General features: G+C 36.9%; 1 protein-coding gene across 7 annotated transcripts in view; it reads left to right on the plus strand.

The window, feature by feature from the left end:
- sdt (MAGUK p55 family member stardust) overlaps positions 1 to 26,103 on the plus strand; it is a 167,491-nt gene that overhangs the window by 127,565 nt on the left and 13,823 nt on the right. For all 7 annotated transcript variants that reach the window (XM_089734536.1, XM_089734538.1, XM_089734537.1 and 4 more), the window contains 2 exons: positions 23,391 to 23,586; positions 25,862 to 26,085. In XM_089734536.1, the coding sequence (XP_089590662.1) occupies positions 23,391 to 23,586; positions 25,862 to 26,085 (420 nt within the window). The remainder of the gene's footprint in view (positions 1 to 23,390; positions 23,587 to 25,861; positions 26,086 to 26,103) is intronic.

The raw sequence follows: 26,103 nt of genomic DNA on the forward strand, positions 1-26,103 counted from the left end.
ACGCATGCATACTATTTATTGTCAAACTTTTGTTCTTGGCGTCTGTTGTCAAATTGAGAATAGATTAAATATTGTTTGCCTTTGTTAATATTTTTTATAGTGTAGTCTTGGCGAAATTTGTGTTTATAGAAGTATAAAATACAATCATAATAGTGTACAAACTTACAATTCTAATTAATTATAGTCGAATTTCGACTACTGCGGGACCTCTAGTATATATAAAACAGCACTATTGTTTTTGTTTCGCGAAAATGACGAAACTAATCGTGTACGTACGCCCCTCGAAAATACGTCCTCGCGTTATCGCCGTAACAATGCGACGCGGTGCCGTAACCAATAGTGATGTAGATGATCCTACGAAGCGGATATGTATCACTGATATCGATGAAAGAATAGCTATTATTATTTATAATAACGTGGAGAAGACACAACATCCCTCCAACAGATGGTGAGAACAGTCTAGAACTAAACGCGACCTTCAGAAATAACGATGCCGACTCCCAAGACGATTTGTAATGAAATGAAAATATTACGATGAAAATATTACCTGACACTGTTAATATCATCAGTGGCGGTTGAATCTAACTGACTATAAAAGTGTATTAAGTATTTTGAACGTAATTGAATCTCTCTAGGCCAATACAGTCAAACCTGGATAAGCGAGATTTCAAGGGAGCACAATCTCATTCTCGCTTATAGAGGTTTCTCACTAACCCGAGTTTCTCGCTAATGCTCCCTCTGAATTTCATTTTACGATTTTCCGGATGCATTCACTATTTTAAGTTTATCACTTAATGACAGCACTTTAATTTTCCGTTTTGACATGATGCAGAACAGAACTTTCTTTCGCAATTGATTAACGATTGAGTAAGTCCGACAAACAGGACGGTACACAGGTACACGTGTCTATTCGAAAATAATGCGATAAAATAACAACGTTATTTAGTTCCACGAATTAGAATAGTTTTAATATTGACAAGAAAACAATACAAAAACAATGATAGGAAGTTCCACGAAAGTTAAGAAAGAGTCATAAAATAGCAGATGTTAAATTTGTAATTTATTTTGTCATTTGTTCCTCCTAATAATATAGATAAATAAAGCTCGACTGTCGCTTATGGTATAGATAAGTAGCAGTCTCGCTTACGGAGGTCCATGAGGGAAAAACGACTCTCTCTTACAGAGGTTTCTGTTTCTCTCTAATAGAGGTTTTGGGAGCTTAAAATGACGGGTCCTGGCTATTACTCTCACTTACCCAGGTTTGACTGTATATCGCATCACGTCGGATTTTTTATTATTTTTTATAAGCGTCAAGTCACACATGTGTATACTAATATTTCTTCATAAAAATAATAATAAAGCTGTTTATGTAAAATAAAATTCAATAACATACATTTGTTTTTGATTTTAGCTGACAATAGCTATTGTTTTCATTTCGATCATTAATTGATAAGTACTTGTTTAAAATTTTAATAATAAATATGCTATCACAATAGTTTTCTATAGCGTGGCAGTCCTAGTTCCCACCAGTCGTCGGTAATATTTAGTATTATTGTATCCGGAGTTTTTTTTACTACACGTCATATCCATATTTGGCATTCACAAACAATCAATATCTATCAGATATTTTAAATGGGAGTCCAAGGAGTAATCAATCAAGTTCTTAAAACAAATCCTGCTAATCAAATAAGAACAATAAAAATAAATGAATATTTCGACCTTCAATATGTCATAAATTATGTAAATAAAAGTAAGCATTGTATACATATAGTTATTTAGCTTTATAGCTTTTCTTTTCGATTTTGCGGATCGTAGGTGTAATTGTACGTAGAAGAAAATATTTATCTTTGAAATTTAACATAATCAAAATAAAATAGGTCGACACTAGTCGTCTCAGCTCTATCAACAATATCTACCGTGACAAACCCGAGATAACCAGCATCTGATAACAGCAGTATTCTCAGGCTTTTCTAATAGCGCACACCGCTGCACGGACAAAAGGAAAAATCTCTGCGAAAAAAAAAAACATCATTTATATCGCCCGTTTTTTCGCCGGGAAAAATGACATCTGCTAGTGTTGCCAGGGGAAGTTGATTAGTGAATTGCGTTCGAAATGGCGAAGGTGTTGCAAACGTTGAACGCATATATTTTGGACACGTCGAAATGTTGTGTGACCGTCGACAGGCTGAAACATTTCTGTCTTTGCCGTAGACTCGAAGGTGAAACCGAGGTAAATGTCTCAATAATAGTTTCGTCATATCTTATTGTGTTTCCTAATGTACGAGCTGAGTTAATATAAGTATGGATAACAAAAACTTTACCTAATAAACATTACGAAATTATTATTTTTAATCTATCTTCTTCTTCTTTATATATAAAAATGAATTGCTGTTCGTTAGTCTCGCTAAAACTCGAGAACGGCTGTACCGATTTGCCTGATTTGGTCTTGAATTATTTGTGGAAGTCCAGAGAAGGTTTAAAAGGTAGATAATTATGAAAATGTTCGGAATTATTATAAATAAAAATAATATTTTGTTTTCCATTTGATGTGCCCCCCGTCGGACGGATTCCTTTTGTTTGTTTTAAGTTTATTTTATAGAAAAGCTTAGGTATTTTACTATCGATTGAGGCACTACGAAGTCTGCCGGGTCAGCTAGTTTTTAATAAAATTGTTATTTGTTTTTTTATTATTATAATTATTATTCAATTTGTAGCATTCAATTAGCGTTTCGATCGCTACATTATTCTGATGGTTAATTTTATTATTGTTTGCACAGATGTGTAAAGGAGTACACGGTTCTCCTGGTTAAGTAGTTTTTGGCGCCTATAGACAAATCACAACTTAAATTTCGCCGCCCACCTTTAGACATGAGATTCGAGACTCAATTTTATCACATATCGGCTGGCCCACTATTCAAATTGAAACGAATTAATGCTTTGCAGCAGAATAGTGTAGTGGTAGCTAGCCGTGCAGCTCAGAAAATGTCCTACCATCAGCAAAACGAAGGTCACATATAAGAGGTGCGACAAGCAAGTGGTCTTACGGATCCGGTCGAAATTAATTCATATTCAAGTTGATTTTGTCCGTGAGATTAATCATTTAGCATGAAGAGCATTCTACCAGAAAAACAAAAAAAAGCTACGTCACCTACACAAATGACTGGATGAATAAGTTGTACTAGTGATCTCTGATTTATTTTTTATCTGGTCATCTGAATATAGATATACATTGAGACAGGAGATAGAAATTTCAATTGAAAATTCAATTTCAAAATGAATGTCATAATCTTCAAACAGTGAATTCTTTCGATTTTCTAAACTGTTAACAAATCTACTCATTATAAATGACATTTTTCAAGTCTTCAAATGTAGAATGTGAATATTTATGGCTTTATTATACACAGTAGGACAGATGGCGAATGAGAGTGATTGCACATGAGTGTCCTTCATACAATAATATGTCGATTGTCGCGATAATCACAGCGAAGCGTGCCCGGAATTCACTAGTGTTTTATATCATAGTACACATATCTACGCATATGTACATTCGCTAATGGCTGAACCAATTTCGTTATGATTTTTCTTAATGTGCGTACTGTTTTCGTTCATATCCCATATAGTGACGTGGTCCGGTTTAAAAGTTGGGATAGCCGTTATGCAGTACAATTGAGACGACCTCAAGGTGAACGAAGGCATTTACTTAGTGATGTCTATGGGCTTTGCTAACTACTTAACAAGTGGACCGTGAGGTTGTTCACTCATCTGTGTAATAAATAAAAAATTGCTAACAAAATAATCGAAGCATAAATTTCACTAGATCGAAGATGTGATTCATTATGGCCCTTATAAATTCGCGGATGCAACTCACATAACATTTAAAATACTTCTTTTAATGTCGTTTCACGTTTTATGAACACACTAGCTGTGCCCGCGACTTCTTCCGCGTGGAATTTAACAAAACATTACTTTATTTTGTAATAATTTTAAAATATTTCTAAAATAGCAGTAGCCCAAGTTACTCCTTATTACATCAGCTATCAGTGAAAGTTCCGTTCAATCGGTCCAGCCGTGTTTCAGAGCTTAACCAGAACAAACAGGCGGACAGACAGACAGACAGAAATTTAAAAAAAATCTTTTTCTTTTCTTTTTTTTATTGCTTAGATGGGTGGACGAGCTCATAGCCCACCTGGTGTTAAGTGGTTACTGGAGCCTATAGACATCTACAACGTAAATGCGCCACCCACCTTGAGATATAAGTTCCAAGGTCTCAGTATAGTTATATTACATTTTTGGTGTATGTAGCGTATATACATTCATAGGCATGTAGTAAAAAGCGGTTAATATTACAAACAACACTTAAACTTTATTTATTTGTATAGATATTTATTTATGAGACGAAATATTTTATTACGGTTGACTTTTGCCTTAAGTCTGTCATTGCATTGTCTTCTAATTGAGTTTTTAGTTTGTATTGTCCGAGTGTTCTTTGTTCGGGGAACATCGACAGGTGACGGGTTTTAAATTATGTTAGGGCCGTTTCACACTTTAAGAGCTTTACGAATCCCAAAAACGCTATCAGTATCCTCAGTAAAGGGCCAAGATCGCTCTAATGTCTTTATGACTTTTATACTAGTGGTAGGACCTCTTGTGAGTCCGCACGGGTAGGTACCACCACCCTGCCTATTTCTGCCGTGAAGCAGTAATGCGTTTCGGCGTGAAGGCAGCCGTTGTAACTGTACTGAGACCTTGGAACTTATATCTCAAGGTGGGTGGCGCATTTACGTTGTAAATGTCTATGGGCCCCAGTAACCACTTAACACCAGGTGGGCTGTGAGCTCGTCCACTCATCTAGGCAATAAAATAAAAAGCGGCTCACCTGAGAGGTGAGTGGTTACCGTCGCCCATGGACTTTAGCATGCCAGGGGCAGAGCCAAGCCGCAGCCTACCATTAAATACGCACCACAAGCGTTGTTCATCGCCCGATTGATGAGAACTTTTGTCTTTTAGCGATCAGTAGAGGGCGATATTCGTCTGAAGGTTTGTTCTTCATAAACGTTTTTATAATTTCGCTACTAATTTCTGAGAGCACACGATTGTATTAGTTATTATAATAAATACGATTAGATTAACAAAAAGTGTGTGTATAAGAGTAAAGTTTTTAATGGTGCTCTAGATATCTTGCTATAAATATTATTGCGACCTCTACCCACAGAGTTTCTCGCCGGATCATCTCAGTGGGTCGCGATTTCAAGCCGGTCGTAAAAGACGAAACTCGCGAAATACTGATCTCGCTAGGGCCAGTGTTAGCAAACTCTCTCTGAGTTTGAGACCTCACCGACCAGCCAGATTGTGGCCGGGATAGTCCCCTTAGGCAACAAGTTAATCGGTTGCACCCTACATATAGGTATATATTGATTACTTACTTGATACATACTGATATTCAAACAGTTTTCATTTCAATAAAATTTACATGAATATTAAAGTTGGTACAATTATATGTTATCTTCAGGCATACATATTGAGGGCTGAAAGGTTTTTCGGTTTAAGCGACATTTTTGCTACTTTACAGGAGAGCGATTTTAATGAGGTAAACATCATTGAAGTTCAATTAAAAATATAGAATTGTTAACTTTGACTATTATCTATACTTCTATACTAATATTATAAAGAGGAAATATTTGTTTGTTTGTATTGAATAGGCTCCGAAACTACTGAACCGATTTGAAAAATTCTTTCACTGTTTGGAAGCTACACTATTCCTGAGTGACATAGGCTATATATAATCTTTTATGAAAAAAATTAGGGATCCTTACTAAATAATGTAACCCAAGGTGTAAAAAAATTGCCTAAAATTTTCTTTACATCGCGTGACCTGCGAAAACTATTGATGACAGAATAAAATAATGTACTAAGACTTTGTAGAACACATTATCATTTACTAAAAGTGTCGCGACAGCATATGTGTAACAATTATAGTTACGCCGCAATAAGAGTTCTTTTATTTAAAAAAATAAAACAACGTCAAATATCGTTTAACTTTATGTTAAATACCCGAGTGGAGCCGGAGCGGGCCGCTAGTACCAAATAAAACGATCCTTTAATTATAAAGATGTCGGTTAAACCAAATAGCCTTTCCCCCCCTTGATATAATTTCCTAGTCATATCGTAAAAACATGTTTCTAACTATTTACTCTTCGGAAATGAGGTATCGATCTGTACCTATGATTTGTTTGAATTTATGCATTATTTTATGTATGTAACGGATGGTTCTGGCTGTTTCTGATAACATCAGATAATGTCGCGAACGAAAATTACATGTTTTTCTCGGTTGTTCGGTTATGTCTATATATGTCGGTTATGTCTATATGCGGTACGAGCTATCATCTATATATTAATACGTGAAGCAAAAACTTTGTACAGTTGTTAAAAAGGGTTGTTGTTAAAAAGGGTTTTACGAAAATTGCGCGGACGGAGGAGTATGAAATTTCCCACGTTTAGGTATAGAGAATGTAGGGGTGGAGTGCAGAATATTAATATATTTTTTAACTATGCATAAAAATACATTAAATAATAATAAAACATTACACACACTACCATTTATTTGACACACACACATGCTTATATGTACTTTTGTTTATTGTTAAAGTCTATGGTCCAATTCAGAATAGATTAATAATTTTTGTCTTTAATTTTATTTGTCTATAGTGTATCCTTGGCGAAATCTGTGATTATAGAAGTCTTTGACAATAGAACCTAATAATAATAAAACTAAAACTTATAAGTTCAATTAATTACGGTCGAATTTTGACCACTGGGGACCACTAGTAATAATTATTTCGCGAAGCAGTCATACGATTCGGTTCCGGATATACTTGAGACTTCAACCTCATGCCTCAAAGCAGGTTGAGTCAAATGTTTGAAATGTCCGTAGCACACGGTAGATACTTAACAAAAAGTAGAACATAAGTTCGTCTCAAATTTAATCCGGTTAAAAAGAGTATTTTAATGCAATAAACACAAGAATTCGATTTCATGTTTCCAATAAGTAGAGTATATTGATACAAGAATTATCTTAAATATTTGATAAAATGATTTGCGGTATCGATTGCACGACGTATCAAGATATCGATAAAACATTCGCCTCTCACTATTTTTATTTGGATCGTTAAATATTTTTATGTTCCGTCTTTAAATGTCATGTGGGTCGTCAAATGTGAACCTACGGAGATACATACATTGAAGAATTTACACGCGGGGGGTACCCAGAGATTATATTACTCTGTGGTAAAAACAAAAATTTAAACCAACAAACAAAGTTGCTTTTTTACATAATAATAATGCATATTTCTTTGAAATCGTTCTTGATAATGTGTAACTGAGATATTCGAAATTTAAATCCTAAAAGTAATTTTATTCTACGACTCTCGAATCTCTATAGGCTTGTTTAAAATATCACAGCTATATTGTGTTGTCGTAAGTAATGTAATGTCTAGTGACGCAGCTAGAGCTGGACCGATAACACGTCTTTTTTTATGTTGCCTTATTTTATTGCTTAGATGGGTGAACGAGCTCACAGCTCACCTGGTGTTAAGTGGTTACTGGAACCCATACACATCTACAACGTGAATGTCGCCACCCACCTTGAGATATGAGTTCTAAGGTCTCAGTATAGTTACAACGGCTGCCCAACCCTTCAAACCGAAACGCACTACTGCTTCACGACAGAAATAGGCCGGTGGTGGTACCTACCCATGCGGACTCATAAGAGTTCCTACCACTAGTAATAGATCCTACCACCAGTAATCTTCTTCTTTGTCTCCACCTTATCCTACTAGGTGGGATCGACACAACGAGTTTTTCTTTTCCATTCACATCTATCAGCCGTCATCTTAACACTCATTCCTCTCTCTCTCTCTCATATCCTCATTCACCCAATCCATCCATGTCTTCTTAGGTCGACCTCTTCCCCCTCTAGGCCGACTGAAAACACGTCTAGATAAAAATGAACTTATTAAAACATTTAATCATGCAGCTACAATCGTGTTAAGATTAGTTTATCCGGAGACTTAACTGTGGACTTGTCGTACAGTTATTTCATTTTTTTCACTTTGAAAATATAACATCATAATTTTAGTGTTATCTCTTAAAGTTTACGAGACACGGTCGCTTCGGGAACAGTTTGTCATGCTCCAATATCCCGGAGTCCCTTAGGAGCAGTTGTCTTGACGAGACTAATTAAAAATGGGAAGAAAATTAATATCCGCCGGTGCCGGTCGCTCTCGGACGTTCTAATTTAATAACAGTTTCATTCCTCATTTTGCGTTGTTTTGTTTGTGTTAAGGATTGAGTGGGAAGATCAAAATTTGTGGTGAGTTCAGAGAAACTCTAAAAAACGGGAGTTTTTTTTTTATTGCCGTTGCAAATAGACAAGCCGGCAGCGGAAAGTAGTCATCATCGCTCATGGACGTGAGCAATGTCAGGGACAGAGAAAAGCCGATGCCTACGTTGTGGATGTCTATGGGCTCCGGTAACCGTTTAACACCAGGTGGGCTGTGAGCTCGTCCACACTTCAATGCAATAAAAAATATAAAAGGTAGGATCGAGGATCGAGTAGTAGGAGAGGATCGTACGGAGGTGCAAATCAGACCAACGAATCGGACTGGACCCTCGCGATCTTTGTCCTTCCATTTTGCCAGTATCACCACGTTTTCAAGATAGTCTCCGCCTTTCCAGCAATTCGTGACAAATAATAAATATCCATTAAATTCACTAAATTCTTGCATTACAATACGCAGAATGGTAATATAACATACATACGTATGAGGTCACAGCTTGTCACAGTATAGCGAATCGCCTCAAACATCACACTGACCTTGAGAGGCGAATGTGACATTTAAAGAGCAACGCTTTTACTCTGTCACGTTTGTTATTATTATATTATTAAATTAAAGATATGAATTTACGATGAATTAATTGAGGCCGTCAGCGCAAAAGTGGCCTAAACTTGCCATAGTATGAAGGCAATTAAGTTTGAATTTACATGAATTTGAATTTGCGTAGGCAAAAAAAAACAATACGCGCAAAAATTATGTTTACAAAGCTATATGTTATCTATGGGTGAAACTGTGAATAGGCCGGTTTTGCATCAAAATTTATTATATTTTAAATAAATTCCAATATACATTGAATATAATAAATTGTGAGTTAGGCCACTTTTGCCCTGACGGCCTCAATTGATAGTTGTGTTTTAAGTAGATGAGCAAACGATTTTAGTATTTTTCAAGTTTTAAAAAACCACAGAAATGTTAGAGACAAGTAAAGGAATGAGGAAAAACGTTTCCGTAGTAAATACGTGTGGCTATCTCTCTCGCACGTATACACTGTGATTGCCGATGACGTCATACATCGCAAAATGCATTTTTGCAGCTACTTTATTTAACCTACATTTCGGTCTAGGATTCGGTGATTTAGAAATTAGTGACCAACATATTCTCTTAAGGCATGTCCAGCCCGGTGCTTACCGGTTAAAACATAAAGGCAATAGCTCTCACTGATTTGATTACTTTGGCAGTAATTAATTACAGCCGACGTACTTCGGATAAGGTATAGATATGCCCTCTTTTTTTATTTATTTTTTATTGCTTATATGGCTGGACGAGCTCACAGCCCACCTGGTGTTAAGTGGTTACTGGAGCCCATAGAGATCCACAACGTAAATGCGCCACCCACCTTGAGATATAAGTTCTAAGGTCTCACGTATGGTTACAACGGCTGCCCCACCCTTCAAACCGAAACGCATTACTACTTCACGGCAGAAATAGGCAGGGCGGTGGTATCCACCCGCGCGGACTCACAATAGGTCCTACCACCAGTAATAAATTCTCATTGAGAAGGGTGCGTTTGCCGATCACCAACTGACCAAATCGACCATCAACGTAGAATACGTGTTTAAACATTTACAAAACGTTTTCTATATTTGCTTTAAATAAATATTTTAAATAGCTTTTCTCTAATTTTTCTCTTTACATAGCTTAAACTCGATCGAAATCTCACCTTTTTTACGCAGGGTACACTGTTATTATTTATTGCCAATTAGAAATTGAATACGGTCTGTACTGTTTACCAATCCAGTTTATTAACAAGCCGCAAAACGTTGGAGTGATTTATTCAAGATCATAATCTAATATATAAAATTCTCGTGTCGCGGTGTTTGTTGCCAAACTCCTCCGAAACGGCTCAACCGATTCTCATGAAATTTTGTGTGCATATCGGGCAGGTCTGTGAATCGGTCAACATATATTTTTCATACCCCAAAATTTTAAGGGTGGACCATGTATATGGCAAATAACGTTTGCCGTGTCAGCTTGCGGCTTGGCTGAGTAGGCAGCGGCTTGGCTCTGCCCCTGGCATTGCTGAAGTCCATGGGCGACGGTGACCACTCACCATCAGACCCCCTAAATTGACCACCTGAAAATATAATTAATTGAACAACAAATTAAATCAGTTTTACCGTAAAATATTTAGATAATTTGTGCAATGAACTACTTTTCATATTCACCACACTACGAATTAATTATGCATTCATAGTTTCGGGCGGTTGTTGCGCGTTTCTTGAACGCTTGCAATATTGAACGTGCATATTTATGATTTAAATAGGTATTTCAGTAAACTATGAGTTTATTGTACAGCTAATTTCAATAATAACTTGTTACTTCATACCTAGAACTGAGCGAGGAGAGTAAGGCTGAAAAAAATTGTTTTTGATGACTGTTATTGACTGAAGAAAGATATATATTACTTCGTTTTTTTCTTCTTTGAATGAACCATTTGAGCGCGAACCGTCGATAGATCGATTCTCTATTAATGCGTAGAAATGCGAAGCGTCGGAACATCGACTATTGCGCTGATTATAGGTATTAGGTATCGACCTGTACATAGCATACATATGTGTATGCATGTACATAGTGTACATACATACACATACGTGCGCATGTACATACACATAACGTTATATTATAAATTAATAACATTTATAAATAACCGTATAAAATTATTTTGCTGTGAATTCAGCATTCATTTTTGTATTTTTTTCAAGTTTAAGTTTTTTATAAGATTTTTTCTCTATCAATAATCCATTGGCGATTGCAGAATTGCTCATAACTCATCATCATGCTACAGCAAAAGTATATGGAAATTCACTAAAAGGATTAAACAGAAATTATAGATATTTAAATCTTAAATATGCGAGCATTAATAACCGACAAAAATGATATCACTATGACGATTCAGTATAACAACCAGGATCATCGGTCCACGGTCTGTTGAGAGAAACGTAACTTCTGTTATCTTCACGTAACTAATTACTTGACTTCTTCATTTTTTCGAATAACAATTATAAAAATAAAAATTTTATTATTCCGATATAATTAAATTACGAAGACCATTCGCATTTATAAACATCTTCTATGTAAAGCCAGTTCGTGTGAGCACAGAAAGTTCTAGATTAAAGTGCTTTACGATTTGTGATGGTGTACCAACATCATTAGAACGTACGAGGAAATGGTATCGTCGTCGCCGCGTGCGCATGCGCGTACCCACGGCGTCGACCCTCAGAGGATCAAGGCATATTCCGTGAGTACTCTGCAGTCTTACCTATGATGAACTGTTATTTTAATAGTCCTAGGTAACAGTCCTGGTGTTAACCCTTGAAGACGTCGTGGCTTAAAGGATAAGACGTCCGATGCATACGTATCTAGCGATGCAATGGTGTTGGGATCCCGCAGGCGGGTACCAATTTTTATAATGAAATACGAACTTAACAAATGTTCACGATTGACTTCCACGGTGACGGAATAACATCGTGTAATAAAAATCAAACCCGCAAAATTATAATTTGCGTAATCACTGGTGGTAGGACCTCTTGTCAGTCCGCACGGGTAGGTACCACCGCCATGCCTATTTTTGCCGTGAAGCAGTAATGCGTTTCGGTTTGAAAAGTGGGGCAGTCGTTGTAATTATACTGAGACCTTAGAACTCTTATCTCAAGGTAGGTGGCGGCATTTACGTTGTAGATGTGCATGGACTCCGGTAACCACTTAACACCAGGTGGGCCGTGAGCTCCTCCACCCATTTAAGCAATAAAAAAAACTGGCACCAGAGCGTGCACTCAGCCGTGATTTCTATTAAGACCGGGTATCCCACTCTTTAAGCTGCAGCGTTAGTTTTTTCCCCAACTATTTATTCGCTGGTAGCCTATATGGCTATTCCAGCCAAGCCTGGAGGGGTAGGTGAGCTCACGGATTCAAACTGCGAGAATTTGCTAACACTGGCCCTAGCAAGACCAGTGCTTCGCGGAATCTACCACCGGATCGGGACCGCGACCTACTGAGAAGATCCGCTGAGAAACTCAGTGGGCTGTGTCTATGGGAAACGTAATGAAGCAAATTCATAAATTCTCTAACTTTGATTTCGTAACACTACGTTCACGATGACACTTCGTCAACACACGTCCTTACGGATCCATCAGATCCAGTAGTAACCTTTTTCAGCTCTAACACTAGGAGCAGGCTTAGGGACCCCGGTAACCGTACTCGTCGAACTCGACAAAGAGGTCGACGAGCGTTAATGTTTCCGTAGAGATCATTGCGGTATTCTTTTCTTAATCTCCGCAACATCCGACCTAGTCCCGAACGCATAAGCTTCAATGGTATCATCATCTCGTTTTTACCATTGCACCGCCCGTCACCGGAGTAAACTTCATCCATACTACTTAGAAACAGTGCGTTTCGATCCGGCTTTGGAATGAACTCCCGTCCACGGTGTTTCCCGAGCGTTATGACATGTCCTTCTTCAAACGTGGCTTGTGAAGAGTATTAAACGGTAGGCAGCGACATGGCTCTACCCCTGGCATTACTGAAGTCCATGGGCGACGGTAACCACTCACTATCAGGCGAGCCTTATGCTCGTCTGCCACACAGGCAATAAAAGTAAATAAAATAATAGTTTAAAAAAAACTAGCAAAATACGCTTTTGTAGGGTGCTTTTCAGGATATTATCAAAATAACCCTTCTACTCATACCTGTTCATAAAATATTTATAACTGCTGATACCATGCACCCCGCGCCTTTTTTACCATAAAATCATTTTTACTTACACTATTTTTAATTCAAATTTATTAAAATTTATTTCCTATTTTTTAGTTGGATTCTCTATAAAAGCGTATTTTGTTAGTTTTTTTAAACTATTTTATTTTTCATTTCTTATAATAGTTGAATTTAAATTTTTTTCAGTTTTTTTTTAATCTTGAATTTTCATCGGTCCATAATAAGTATACCAAATTTCGAGTTAATCCGAAGTTTTGAAGGGGCTCAAAATCATGTTCAAAGATTCCGTTACATACTAACATACATACGTCTGAAGCTTACTAAAAAAGACTTACTATGCATACAAGCTATCATCACACAAATTAATTCAAAATAATAATCTTCCTAAAAATAGACAGAACAGATAATAATTTGTTTAGCATAAACTACTAAAGCGTTGAACGAAGCCATTTTACAAGGCGTGTTTTGCATCGTGTCGCCTTGTGGATCATAACTGGAGCAAGAGAGATGGGTCGGTTGCTCCGGTGACGGGGTTCTGAGCTAGTGACGTCATCACATAGGGTTGTGTCAAGAATTTTTAACGGGCCATATTTTTTTAAGGTCGGTAATTGTTTTTGAGCTTTCCGATCTGACGTTTCTCAGGGTCTCAAGTTACAATTAAAATAAATCTCTACTTAACTCGTTTGACTGTTACCTCAGTTCCTCAGCTGCTAGTGAAAGGTTGTGTTGTGTCTTCACCCGGATTAGTACCATCTTAGGCAAAGTAGTCTATAAACTTCACTATAACAGCAGACGAACGAATTTAGACGTGTAATGTGAAATGACAAACAAACAGAACTAAACGCGTGACGTGACTAAGGTGTAAAATCGTGTATTCGCTTATTAAAAATCAAACTTGAAAAATATATAATTAGTGTAATTATTGTTGATAAATCTGCACTAATAGATAGCAGTACTGCTTATATCTACCGCGATGCAGTAATGCGTACTGGTATGAAAGGTGACAACCTATACAGTATAGACGTAACATGTCAAGGTGACAGCACTCTCGTCTCTATAGGGTAAGATAACGAATTAACACCAGATAGGCCGTAAGACAGCTGTATGTATAATAAAAAAAATACTGTGTCTGATCTTGAAACCGGTCATCGTTCTCGTCGAACCCGTCGCTTGCGATAAAGGGCTCGGCGAGTAAATTAACCCACAGACACAGCCCACTGAGTTTCTCGCCGAATCTTCTCAGTGGGTCGCGTTTCCGATCCGGTTTTAGATTGTGCGAAGCACTGCCCTTGCTCGGGCTAGTGTTAGCAACGTCGTCAGGTTTGAGCCCCGTGAGCTCACCTACTAGTTAAGGTTACGCTGATATAGCCTCTCAAGGCTCAGGTAAGAAAAAAGTGGCTAAGAGCCTTGTTTTATATGTGATGTGTGAGACCGTTCTATTATCAATTTTATTAGTTCCTCGTGACTCATGATTGGTCTATTTGATTTTTTTTATTTTTATTTTTTTATTGCTTATATGTGTGGACGAGCTTGTGAGCTGTGAGCCAGCGGGCTGTTGCCCACTTGGTGTTAAATGGTTACTGGAGCCCATAAACATCTACAAACGTAAATGCGCCACACACCTTGAAATATAAGTCCTAAGGTTTCAGTATAGTTACAACAACTGCCCCGCCTTTCGAACCGAAACGCATTACTGCTTCACGGCAGAAATAGGCAAGAATGTGGTACCTACCCGCGCGGACTCACAAGAGGTCCTACCTACCAGTATAATTTATATTGTTATTTTTTATTAATTTATTAAGTAATTTAATTATAATTGGAGATTAAGATCGTCGTATACAGACATCGCTGTAAAGGCTCCGATAACTACTTAACATCAAGTGAGCTGTGAGCTTGTTCTCTAGTACAAGCAATAAAGAATAATCGGGACACCTGTAGAATCCGTCGAATAAGAGGATTATTTGATACCACTGAGCCACTCGGGCTTATCATATCTCTTATTACGACGTCATGTATAATCAATTTACTTGATTTTGATTTATTTCCACTTTCGCTCCAAAATTTTTATTGAACGGATATGAGAAATTGTTGTGATTGAGTGATTTCGTCGGCGCCCTTCCGCCTTTTTACCTTTACCATTTACCGTTTACCTTTACTTTTTACCATTACTTTATTTATTCTTATCGTAGAGATCGCGAGAGAGTTTTCGTTACTAGCTTTTAAATAACGCTTTTAAAAAAATAGCTAGCTAGCTAAGTCACTACACAAGGGGGTAGCGGGTTCGAATCCCGCCAAGGGAAGATATTTATATGATAAATATAAAATGTATTTTCCAGGGTTATGCATGTATATTAAATATATGTATGTGTATAATAAAAATCTTACATTTATTTCCGTTATCTGGTACCTGTAACACAAGTTCTTTACGAACTTAGCACGGGACCATTTAACGTGGCGTGATTGTTCGCAAATATTTATTTATTATTTATTTAAATAACAAACTTTAACCATTAAAAAGTAATTTCCTTTTTTACTGAACAGACAACAGATTTGCCTAATATTTTTTCTGTCTTTCTCTTTTCGAACGTCCCAATTGAAATATGTAGACTGCTGTCTGCGTACTGGATTGCATGTCTTGGAACGGACGCGGACGGATTCAGGGAGCTTCCATTTCATGATTAAAACTTCTGGCTTGGAACGGATAGCTCTTGAATCGGTCTCGATCTTTTGTGGTTCCTGCAGGGACGAATTCAGTGATCGAACGGTCTTCGTCATCACTGCATAGTATAAAACAGAGTCGCTTTCTCTGTCCCTATATCCCTATGTAAGCTTAAATCTTTAAAACTACGTAACGGATTCTGATGCGTTTTTTTTAATAGATAGAGTGAAATAACAAAATACGTTTGTTAATAAACTATCACAAGCCATTTCTTTAATACGCAATGTACGTCGAAGGCAGTTGAGGGATTTCCCGGCATCACACGAGGTCGTTGACCGCATGCGTCATACGTTTTTTAATTATACACTTTGAGTACAATAAAAATTATAATCGTGAATGTAAAATCGTTTGACGGTAAAACTAATAAAAGTAAGCATATTAGTAGGCTTATAATTAAGGCCTAAAAATTACTCCGAACTGCATTGTAATATTAAAATAAAAGATATATTCAAGTTCTTTATCATGACAAAGCTTATCATCCATTGTAACAACTACCTTGGAAGCTATCTAAACAGATATGCAACCGTTATCAACAAATTCAAATATTTGTATTCTGTTGATACTAAATACACATTTTGATTTAATATGTTGTTAAACTCAGTGCTATGAATTGATACAGACTAGACTATCTTGACTGTCAAAAAGGTTCATTCATACGTCTTATTTATTTATATATAATAATACTTTTACGGTCCTCTTATAACATACTAGCGGCTCGGCCCGGCTTCGCTTGGGAAGTAGCGCACTTGATATAAAGAATTTTAGGTAATTTTTTTACACATTGGCTTAAACTATTGGAGTTTCAGTAAGGATCCCTATTTTTTTTGAAAATATAATAAATATAGCCTAAGTCACCCGGGGATAGCGTAGCTTTCCAACAGTGAAAGAATTTGTAAAATCGGTTCAGTAGTTTCGGAGCCTATTCAACACAAACAAACAAAACTTTCCTCTTTACAATATTAGTATAGAAGTATAGATACCCCACTGCCACATACCAGCTACTTCCATTTTACTTCATACAGAAGAGGGCCGCTCGGATTGTCGATAATCCCGTTGTCACGGATCGTTTGGAACCTCTGGGCCTGCGGAGGGACTTCTCTCTGTATTTTGTACCGTAGGTTCTATTGGGAGGGTTCTGAGGAATTGCTTGAGATGATACCATCATCTCGTTTTTACCATCGCACCGCCTGCCACCGGAGTAGAGTTCATCCATACTACCTGGTGCCACTGCGTTCATCCACAGTGCGTTTCCAGAGATCTTTTTTGCCGCGTATCCGGCTTTGGAATGAGCTCTCCCCAAGGTGTTTCCTGAACGCTATGACTTATCCTTGTTCAAACGAGGCTTGTGGAGAGTACTTAACGGTAGGCAGTGGCTTGGCTTTGCCCCTAGCATTGCTGAAGTCCATGGGCGACGATAACCACTTCTCATCAGGTGGGCCGTATGCTCGTCTGCCTACAAGAGAAATAAGAAATTAAAAAAAAAACATGCTTATAAAGCATAATTCTGATAATTCTGATTTTAGAAAATATGGATTTTCTTTCAATTGATTTTCTTTTCTTGGAGGTAGTGTAATAATATTATTATCAGCTTTACGCGTGAACACTTAACTTCCTATGTAAGAATAATAAATAGCTTAATTATTTAAAAATACGCAATGAATCTTAAGGAATACAGGTAAATCTAAGAGAAAGTTTACTTGGTTGGAAAGAAAGCTTAGTGTCGCCTACTTAAAGTGGAAAAAACCAAAACAATTGATATCAGGTGCCGTGGTCCTATTATCGAGCTATGCGACTAAGCCGATGCTAATTTGCGCGAGCAGATACTAATGTTTCTAAGGATCAATGTTAACGACTGCCACAGTGAAGGAGTAACATTGTATAAAAGTCAAAGCCGAATTTATTTATTTATTTGCGAAATAGCTGGGTGCTGTAAGCGCGGACGCTTAGGTCGTTTCTGTTAGGAAAGTCTCATGAGCCACGTTTGAATGGCGGTACTGCAGTTTTAATTCGTTAAGACTTTTACTTAATATTTCAAGGTAGGTGGGGCGATTCACGTTCTGATGTCTATAATGCGTTGCCGGCGGCTCGAATTAACAAAATAAGCAACTCTTTTAGGGGGCTGGGTGTACAACTTTTCAATAAGATCCCACTAAACGTTCAATTACTACCTGTTCATAGATTTAAGAAAACTGTCAAGGAACGTTTGTGCAACAAGGCATATTATAAAGTTAAGGATTATCTCTGTATAATGAAGTAGATAATTGTAAATACACCAAGCAGATATTTCCAGATTATACATCCTTAAAGAAATTTATAGATAAAGTTCCACCAAATTTCGCTGTAACACAATTTCTCTCAGGACATGGTTACCATAAAGCATACTTACACAGATTTCGTATAACACAAGACCCTTTTTGTCCCTGCGATTCAAACACCATACAAACGATGGAACATTTATTTTAACATTGTCCAAAATATTTTAATACAAGGTATGAATTTGAGACTATATGTCGAATAAATAACATAGACTTTAAAGATTGCAATGAAATTACAAAAAAAGAGGAAACATTGAATAAATTTATGATACATTTAAATGAAATTATTTATAGCCTCAAAAAATTTAATAACACTTAAATATAAATTAATGCACTGTGTTTTACATTTCTATTTACACTTTTACAAAACATTATATTAACCACTTACAAATTTACATGACATCTTAGTTTCGTTCATTTACATATAAAGTTATATATTATATTTATATACTGTCTACTCAAAACCCCCCTTAAATTATTTTACCTCTCATAATAATTATATTCTAATATTTAAATACCTATGCATCTTGTTAAATTTCGAAGTAGTCAATAGCGTCGAAATTTAATAAAAGTATCTATTAGCTTTAACCAAAAAAAAAAAAAAAAACTAGATGTGCACTACGTGGGAATGAGGCGTTCGCTCCTGGCCATTTCATTTTTCATTATTATTATTATTTTGTAATTGTATTTTTTGTCTTGTTTTTTCGTTTATTGCATTGTTACTTATTTAAAAAAAAAAAGAAAATATTTGAGGAAAAACAAAAAAAAAAAGCCTGCTGAGTTTGTTTCGCCGGTTCATCTCAGGACTGTGGCTTTTTTTGGAACCGGTGGTAGAGTTAACATTGTTATTTATATTTTGACATTCAACAAGTGTGTTATACTGACATCTAAGTTGAAATAAATGATATTGAATTTGAATTTGACTTTTGTTTATAAGGGTGGCGTACCCGTCAACGACGACCATAATTCTGATATGAAAATCGTCATTTGGAAAGGCAACCTTAAATATTATTAGATTTCTAGAATGTTGTGATGGGTCTGGCAACCATTTTAGATCATGTGAACTGATCACCTGCTTACGGAACACAGGTGATCAATCTAAGTCGTAATAAACGCATCCAGACAACGTATTCAAAATCTTGGAAATAAACATTTTAACCATAAAAATATTTAAAAACCACTACTGTACTACTCGCGAACAAAATTTACCGACTTAGGTACTGATTAGTTTTCAATCAGTAAGTCGGTAAATTTTTTACACCCAATGTTTAATTCTAGATTCGTCTCTGTCGCGTATATTCCTGAGGTAGCAGACTGCAATTGCCTTAAAAAATTAACCAAGTAAATTAATGAATTTTGCAACACAGTAGTAGTTGCTGAGTTTGATTAAATTAATTCAATCAAACGTAAATTTAGAAAAATATAAGCTAATTGCTATTTATCGTTGTTACCAAATTTAAAAGAATTCTTGGCGAGCATTCTCGCTTACCGTGTGGGTAGTATAAAAAAAGTATACGGTATTGTCGTTCATTTTATACTGGTTTTTATTTACTACAAGCCTAGTGAATTTCTCTGCGGATTTTCTCAGTGGGTCGCGTTTCCGATCCGGTGGTAGATTTCGCGAAGCACTGCTTTTGCTAGGGTTCGTGTTAGCAACAACGTCAGGTTTGAGCCCCTTGAGCTCACCTACTAGCTCGTTTACGCTGGTATAGTCTATCAAAGCTACCAGCTTAGGTACAAAAAAAAATGACATTTGGCTAGTTAAAACGTTATATTCTAAATTTCATAGTGGTATATAACAAGAAATAGAAAGTTCAACTATTTTATACCGCACAACAATATTTGAGATATATTTTTTGAACTAATAGATGAATCAAATCGATCGTGTCCGATCGCAGAGATATGGGCGAATGTTATCGTTCAATCTCGCTGAACCCACAGCGAGGGTGCACGACTGACCCACTAAACTCAAGTAAACTGGTCGTTGTGATAACAAAAGCAGAAATCTAGCACAAAAATTACAAGCACGTTATTATTGGTCAAACCTTTTATCGTTTACGCTCCAATTCGAAACACAACCAGAGAAACGTCTGAAGTAGATTTCCCATAGACGATATAGGATGTATTTTGTGGCTGTGTAGCTGTATTTATATTAAGGGAGCTAAAAATCCAAAAAAGGGTCTCTGCCATCTGCGGGGAACGTGTTATGAGCTTCTTTGGACACTTCATGCGGTCATCCAGACATGAATTAGAGAAGGGTAGGTACTTCACTGGTGGTAGGACCTCTTGTGAGTCCGCGCGGGTAGGTACCACCGCCCTGCCTATTTTTGCCGTGAAGCAGTAATGCGTTTCGGTTTGAAGGGTAGGGGCAGCCGTTGTAACTATACTTGAGACATTAGAACTTTTATCTCAAGGTTGTTGGCGCATTTACGTTGTAGATGTCTATGGGCTCCAGTAACCGCTTAACACTAGGTGGGCTGTGAGCTCGTCCAGTCATCGAAGCAATAAAAAAAGCCCATAATTTCGGGTCGCATAGAGGGAAGGGCGCCGTGGGCAGAACACCAGCCAAATTGTCAAATGTAGTAGGGGAAGCACTTGGTGGTAGTCTGTACCATGAGGTCCATGCCACCCATGATCCAACACAGTGGAGGAACGTCACATGTAGTCGCGATCCTCAGCAGTGAGGGAACGATGTAGAAGAGAGCCATCATACAACACAATATGATATTTGACACATCGTCGCTGTCAAACCAAAATCTGCTATGTGCAAAAACTCTATTTTGAATTAACGAGTAAAAACATTTTCATATCAGAATTTATGTAAAGGTGAATTTTTAAGAACTGTATCAAATGAAAACTATAGATAAATATTTAAGCTATAAACACATAACAGTATTTTTATACGGTAGATAGGGCTGTGAACTATACGAAAAGGTCAAAAAGTAAAAATCTCAAAAAGTGCACATAGCAGATTTTGGTTTGACAACGACGATGTGCCTGAATGTCGCTTAAGAAATTTCAAGATAAGTTTGCTTAAATACAAGTTCCGAACAACAACATTCGGACCGTCGGTCTACTGAGCAATATCACCCGCTCGGTGGAAGATCTTCCCTTCATCGTAAACCTACCAAATATCATACCTAATCTTCGGCTTATAATTTATTTATATAAAGTTGATAGGCAATAATCCCAAAGGTTGTTTTACAAAGGTTAACAAAAGGTATCAAATCAAATTAAATCAAATCAAAAAAATTTTATTCAACATAAATGAAAGTACATACTTGTTGAACGTCAAAAGTATCGTATCGATGGTTTTGCAGGGCAGTATTATTTTTTGAGGCCGGAAAAGGCTATTTATCGTGATACATGACGTTGCTACCTACCGAGAGGGTCAACCGGGCGCCCAAACAAACAGAATGTCACGCAAAACGCTGCGGAAACATTGATAGGAGCTCTTAATTCAAATTTGAACTGTGTTTTGGAGTACCTACTATGATCGACCGCGTAGCCCTGCTTTGTTACGGCACCACTTAAAACCAGATGTTGCTCCTTCATTTAAACGCGCTAATTGAACATTTAACGCAGAAGATGAAAGGTTTAATATTTTGTTCTAATTTACATCGCAAATTATTTCCGCTGTGTCGTATCAAAATTTCGTTTTATTACTGTTTTTTTATTTGAAGAACTTAAATAGAATTTTAGTGATAGATGACTGATTATATTTGTCAATGTTTTTATTTTAAAGGATTTTATGACCTGGTAGCGAAGACCTTTAGGTCATGTCTTATTTTAATTTACATTCTTACTTTTATGAAAAATGATAAAATGGAGTCAAAATGAAATGAAGATGATAAATTTGAGACATTAATCAACTGGTATGAAATTAAATGTAGTCAGATGAGATGTTATGGGCTGAAATATAATCTCAGTAAAATGGTGGTCATTTACTGAGATATTTTCAGTGGACTTTTTGGAAGATCCTGAGAAGTTACGTCTAGCGGCTTTGTTTCATTTTTCCACATTTGTGCACTTTCACAGGTTATAAACAGACAGTTAATAAACCACCGTTATTACACATTTAACCCTGAAGAAACACTAAATGCACAAAATAAAACAAATGACACAACTACACTCCTCGCGTTCCCGCCAAAAAGTCCTGTCAATGTTTTCAGTGCAATCTTATGAATAGTGTAGCTATTTACCGGATTTGCTAGCAGTCGATATATTATTATGTTGAATGAATTACACGAACGATTCTATTAATTTTGACTTATCATTTAATACGTTCATATAATACGTACAATCGATGTTTTCAGAGTTCCCTATACCAAGATCGGATTAATAATATGATTGCCTTTTGGATTTATGTGTTCCCAGAAGATTACGTGACAAGGAAAAATTGTATAACGCTGCCTACAAAGTTATACAAATACAGTAGAAGCTCCTTATTCACGCTTGCTCCATTCTAGTTTTCACTATTCGTGGATGAAAAAAATGCAAAAAATGCAGTAAATAATTATAGAGTTAAGCTGAAAAAATATTCTCTAAACAAAACCGTCATGTTTAAGATATCACCTCTGAGCCTTCATCAAATTAATATTTTTCACTGGAATTTAATTATTACAAGATTCACTCGGGTCATTTATTTGACTAAAACTAAATTGATTGGGGACGGTATTCCTGATGCAAACTTTATCAATAGCACATTTAGGCAAAAAAAAATTACGTCATCTCTTCTCTGTTCCGATTGCTTTATGCTCTGTAGTCATCGTGGTCTAAAGGATAAGACGTTTGGTGCATTCGTGTTGAGCGATGCACCGGTGTTCGAATCCCAGGCGAGTACCAATTTTCCTAATGAAATACGTACTCAACAAATGTTCACGGTTACCTTCCACGGTGAAGAAATAACATCATGTAATAAAAATGAAATCCGCAAAATTATATTTGCGTAATTACTGGTGGTAGGACCTCTTGTGAGTCCGCGCGGGTAGGTACCACGACCCTGCCTATTTTTGCCGTGAAGCAGTAATGCGTTTCGGTTTGAAGGGTGGGGCAGCCGTTGTAACTATACTTGAGACCTTAGAACTTATATCTCAAGATGGGTGGCGCATTTACGTCGTGGATGTCTATGGATTCCAGTAACCACTTAACACCAGGTGGGCTGTGAGCTCGTCCACCCATCTAAGCTATAAAAAAATCTAGATTAGCCTAGTACAGCCTAGTTGTTTAATACTTAAATTTTTACTCTTGCAGGAACAACTGCGGCAGCGAAAAGAAGCCGAAGAAAGAGCGGCAGCCCAAAATGAGTTACTGAGAAACTCCATACGGAATTCCAACAAACTTCAGAATTTAAGAACAAATCCTCCGCCGTCGGGCGGGACTGCGTTTGTCAATGACGCCTACGAAGACGATCTCAGCGATGACTCGTCCCAGCTTTACACAATCATTGGTGAGCACACATGAGCTATCCTCCTTCAATCCGTGTCCACCCAATGCTGAATGTAGAACTCTTCCAATGCACCCCATTCTTTTGCGGTCTCTTGCCTATCGCATTCAGTCCCTACCAACCATTATGATCAGGTCGTTGGACCGTTTAACCGTATGAGTTATACACACTATTATTTAAGGGCTTCTTACTGCGACTTACACATGCAAGTTCCAGATATTTCAGCGTTGTTTTAAGCACCGTGATCACAGATAGACTGATAGATATATAGAAGGTTGCGGGTAGGATGTTAGCAAGAGACAAATCTATCTACCCTCTTTCTCGGTCGTTTTTACGTGTAACCCCTAGAATTCGATGACTCGTCCCGATATACACCTAAAGTACCTAGTTTTTCTTACTCGTACTCTGAGGAGCCCGTTCAATAATATTGCATATGTCGCAGATACCGTAGAAGGTAAAAACAACAATACAAATTTGCCAATTTTTGAAAGTTGTGACCCAGTTTTCATCTCAGTGATCATCTCTCTAAAGATTCGATCTCCTTCGTTCGAATATTCATGTTCGAAAAGTATAATGTTTATTTAACCACGTTCCATTTGTATAGCTTACTTTATAAACATAACATATAAATCTATCTCCTATCTTCTTCTTCTATATATATAAACATGAATTGCTGTTCGTTAGTCTCGCTAAAACTCGAGAACGGCTGGACCAATTTGGCTATTATAATTTTGGTCTTGAATTATTTGTGGAAGTCCAGAGAAGGTTTAAAAGGTAGATAAATATGAAAGTGCTTGGAATTAAATAAAAATAACAATTTTGTTTTTCCTATGATGTGTCCCCCGTCAGACGGATTCCTTTTGTTTGTTTTAAGTTTATTTTATACAAAAGTTTAGGTCTTTTATTTATCGATTGAGGCACTACGAAGTCTGCCGGGTAGGCTGGTAACATATAAATAATTGCTAACGTATACGTAACGTAAGATCTAAATCGTTTATTTACCTAATTAAAAAATCGTACGCTGTAAAACAACAGATGCCGTGAACGAATCACTTCCAGTTCACGATCCAATAGTTCCGCGTCCGATAGGTGCCAACTGGGACGATTCACAATCGTGCCCATCAACTAAACTAATGTAAAGCCCTCCTTTGATGCTGTGCGTAAGCGACCTTTCCTTGGCGACTTCCATAACGCTGATTTCGGCTGGATAACGAACGATACTTAAGTTGATAATTTGTCAGCTCTGATATGGTCGGGCCACATAATGATGATTAGGCTTGTGGGCTCTATTATTAGGATTGAATTAACAAGAAGAGTCGTTTTTAATACGCTTTTATTAGCTTCAGACCTATGTATGATAGTATGTACTCGAAATTTGGTATACTTATTAAGAACCGATGACAATTGAAATTCAAAAATATTGAAAAATTGAAATTCACCTAAAAAAATTAAAAATGAATAATAGTTTGAAAAAACTAACAATAACTGATACCATGCACTCCACGCTTTTTTTAAACAAAATCATTTTTTCTTACACTATTTTTAATTCAAATTTATTTTCAATTTTTTAGTTGGATTTTCTACAAAAGCGTATTTTGTTAGTTTTTTTAAACTATTATTTTTGAGTTAATAATTCGTTTGTTTAAAAACCGTTGGATCTCTATGAACGGTAAATTTTTAATACCTTATCTTATTTATTTTATTTAGTAGTTATCTCGTTATATCTCGTTATACCGTTCAGCGGTTATATATTAGTTGATCGAATCATTTTGTCATTTACCAGTATACTTAACTTGAAGTTTATATTTTATTTACCTTCAAACGAGGTTTCAAAGCTATCCCTAGCGTTAATGCTGTTGCACCATTTACCATTAGGCAATATGCTTTGGAAAGCAATATTAAGGCTATTAATATTTTTTATATTTTGTATGGATGGACGAGCTCACAGCCCATCTGGTGCTAAGTGGTTACCGGAGCCCATAAACATCTACAACGTAAATGCCGCCACCCACCTTAAGATATCAGTTCTAAGGGGCTCAGTATAGTTACAACGGCTGCCCCGCCCTTCAAACCGAAACGCATTACTGCTTCACGGCAGAAATAGGCAGGTTGGTGGTACCTACCCGTGCGTACTCACAAGACGTCCTACCACCAGTAAAGAGGTCCTACCACTATATATATTATATTCGTATTTTAAATTGGCTTTCAATTCAAATCTGTATGCAAACTTAGTTTAAAGTAACATCTAGTTTGAACCTTGCTATGTCTTCGAATTCAGATTATCAAGAAGTATGCGCGGCGCTCACGAGAGTTCAAAAAGCACTGGCCGCCAGTGGTGAAACTGCTCTGGCAGCCAGGGTAGCGGGAGCCGCTGGGTCTCTGCTGTGTCCTGCGCTGAGGACCGTGTTAGCGACCAGATCGGCAGTTTTAACAGCCGTGAGGCAGAAGAGACCAGGACTGTCACCTCCCTCCACCAAACATGCTTCGGACAGCTTGAAAGACGTAAGCTCCATCAATTTA

The sequence above is a fragment of the Bombyx mandarina genome, chromosome 18 (assembly GCF_030267445.1).
Source record: "Bombyx mandarina strain Sakado chromosome 18, ASM3026744v2".
Lineage (NCBI taxonomy): Eukaryota > Metazoa > Arthropoda > Insecta > Lepidoptera > Bombycidae > Bombyx > Bombyx mandarina.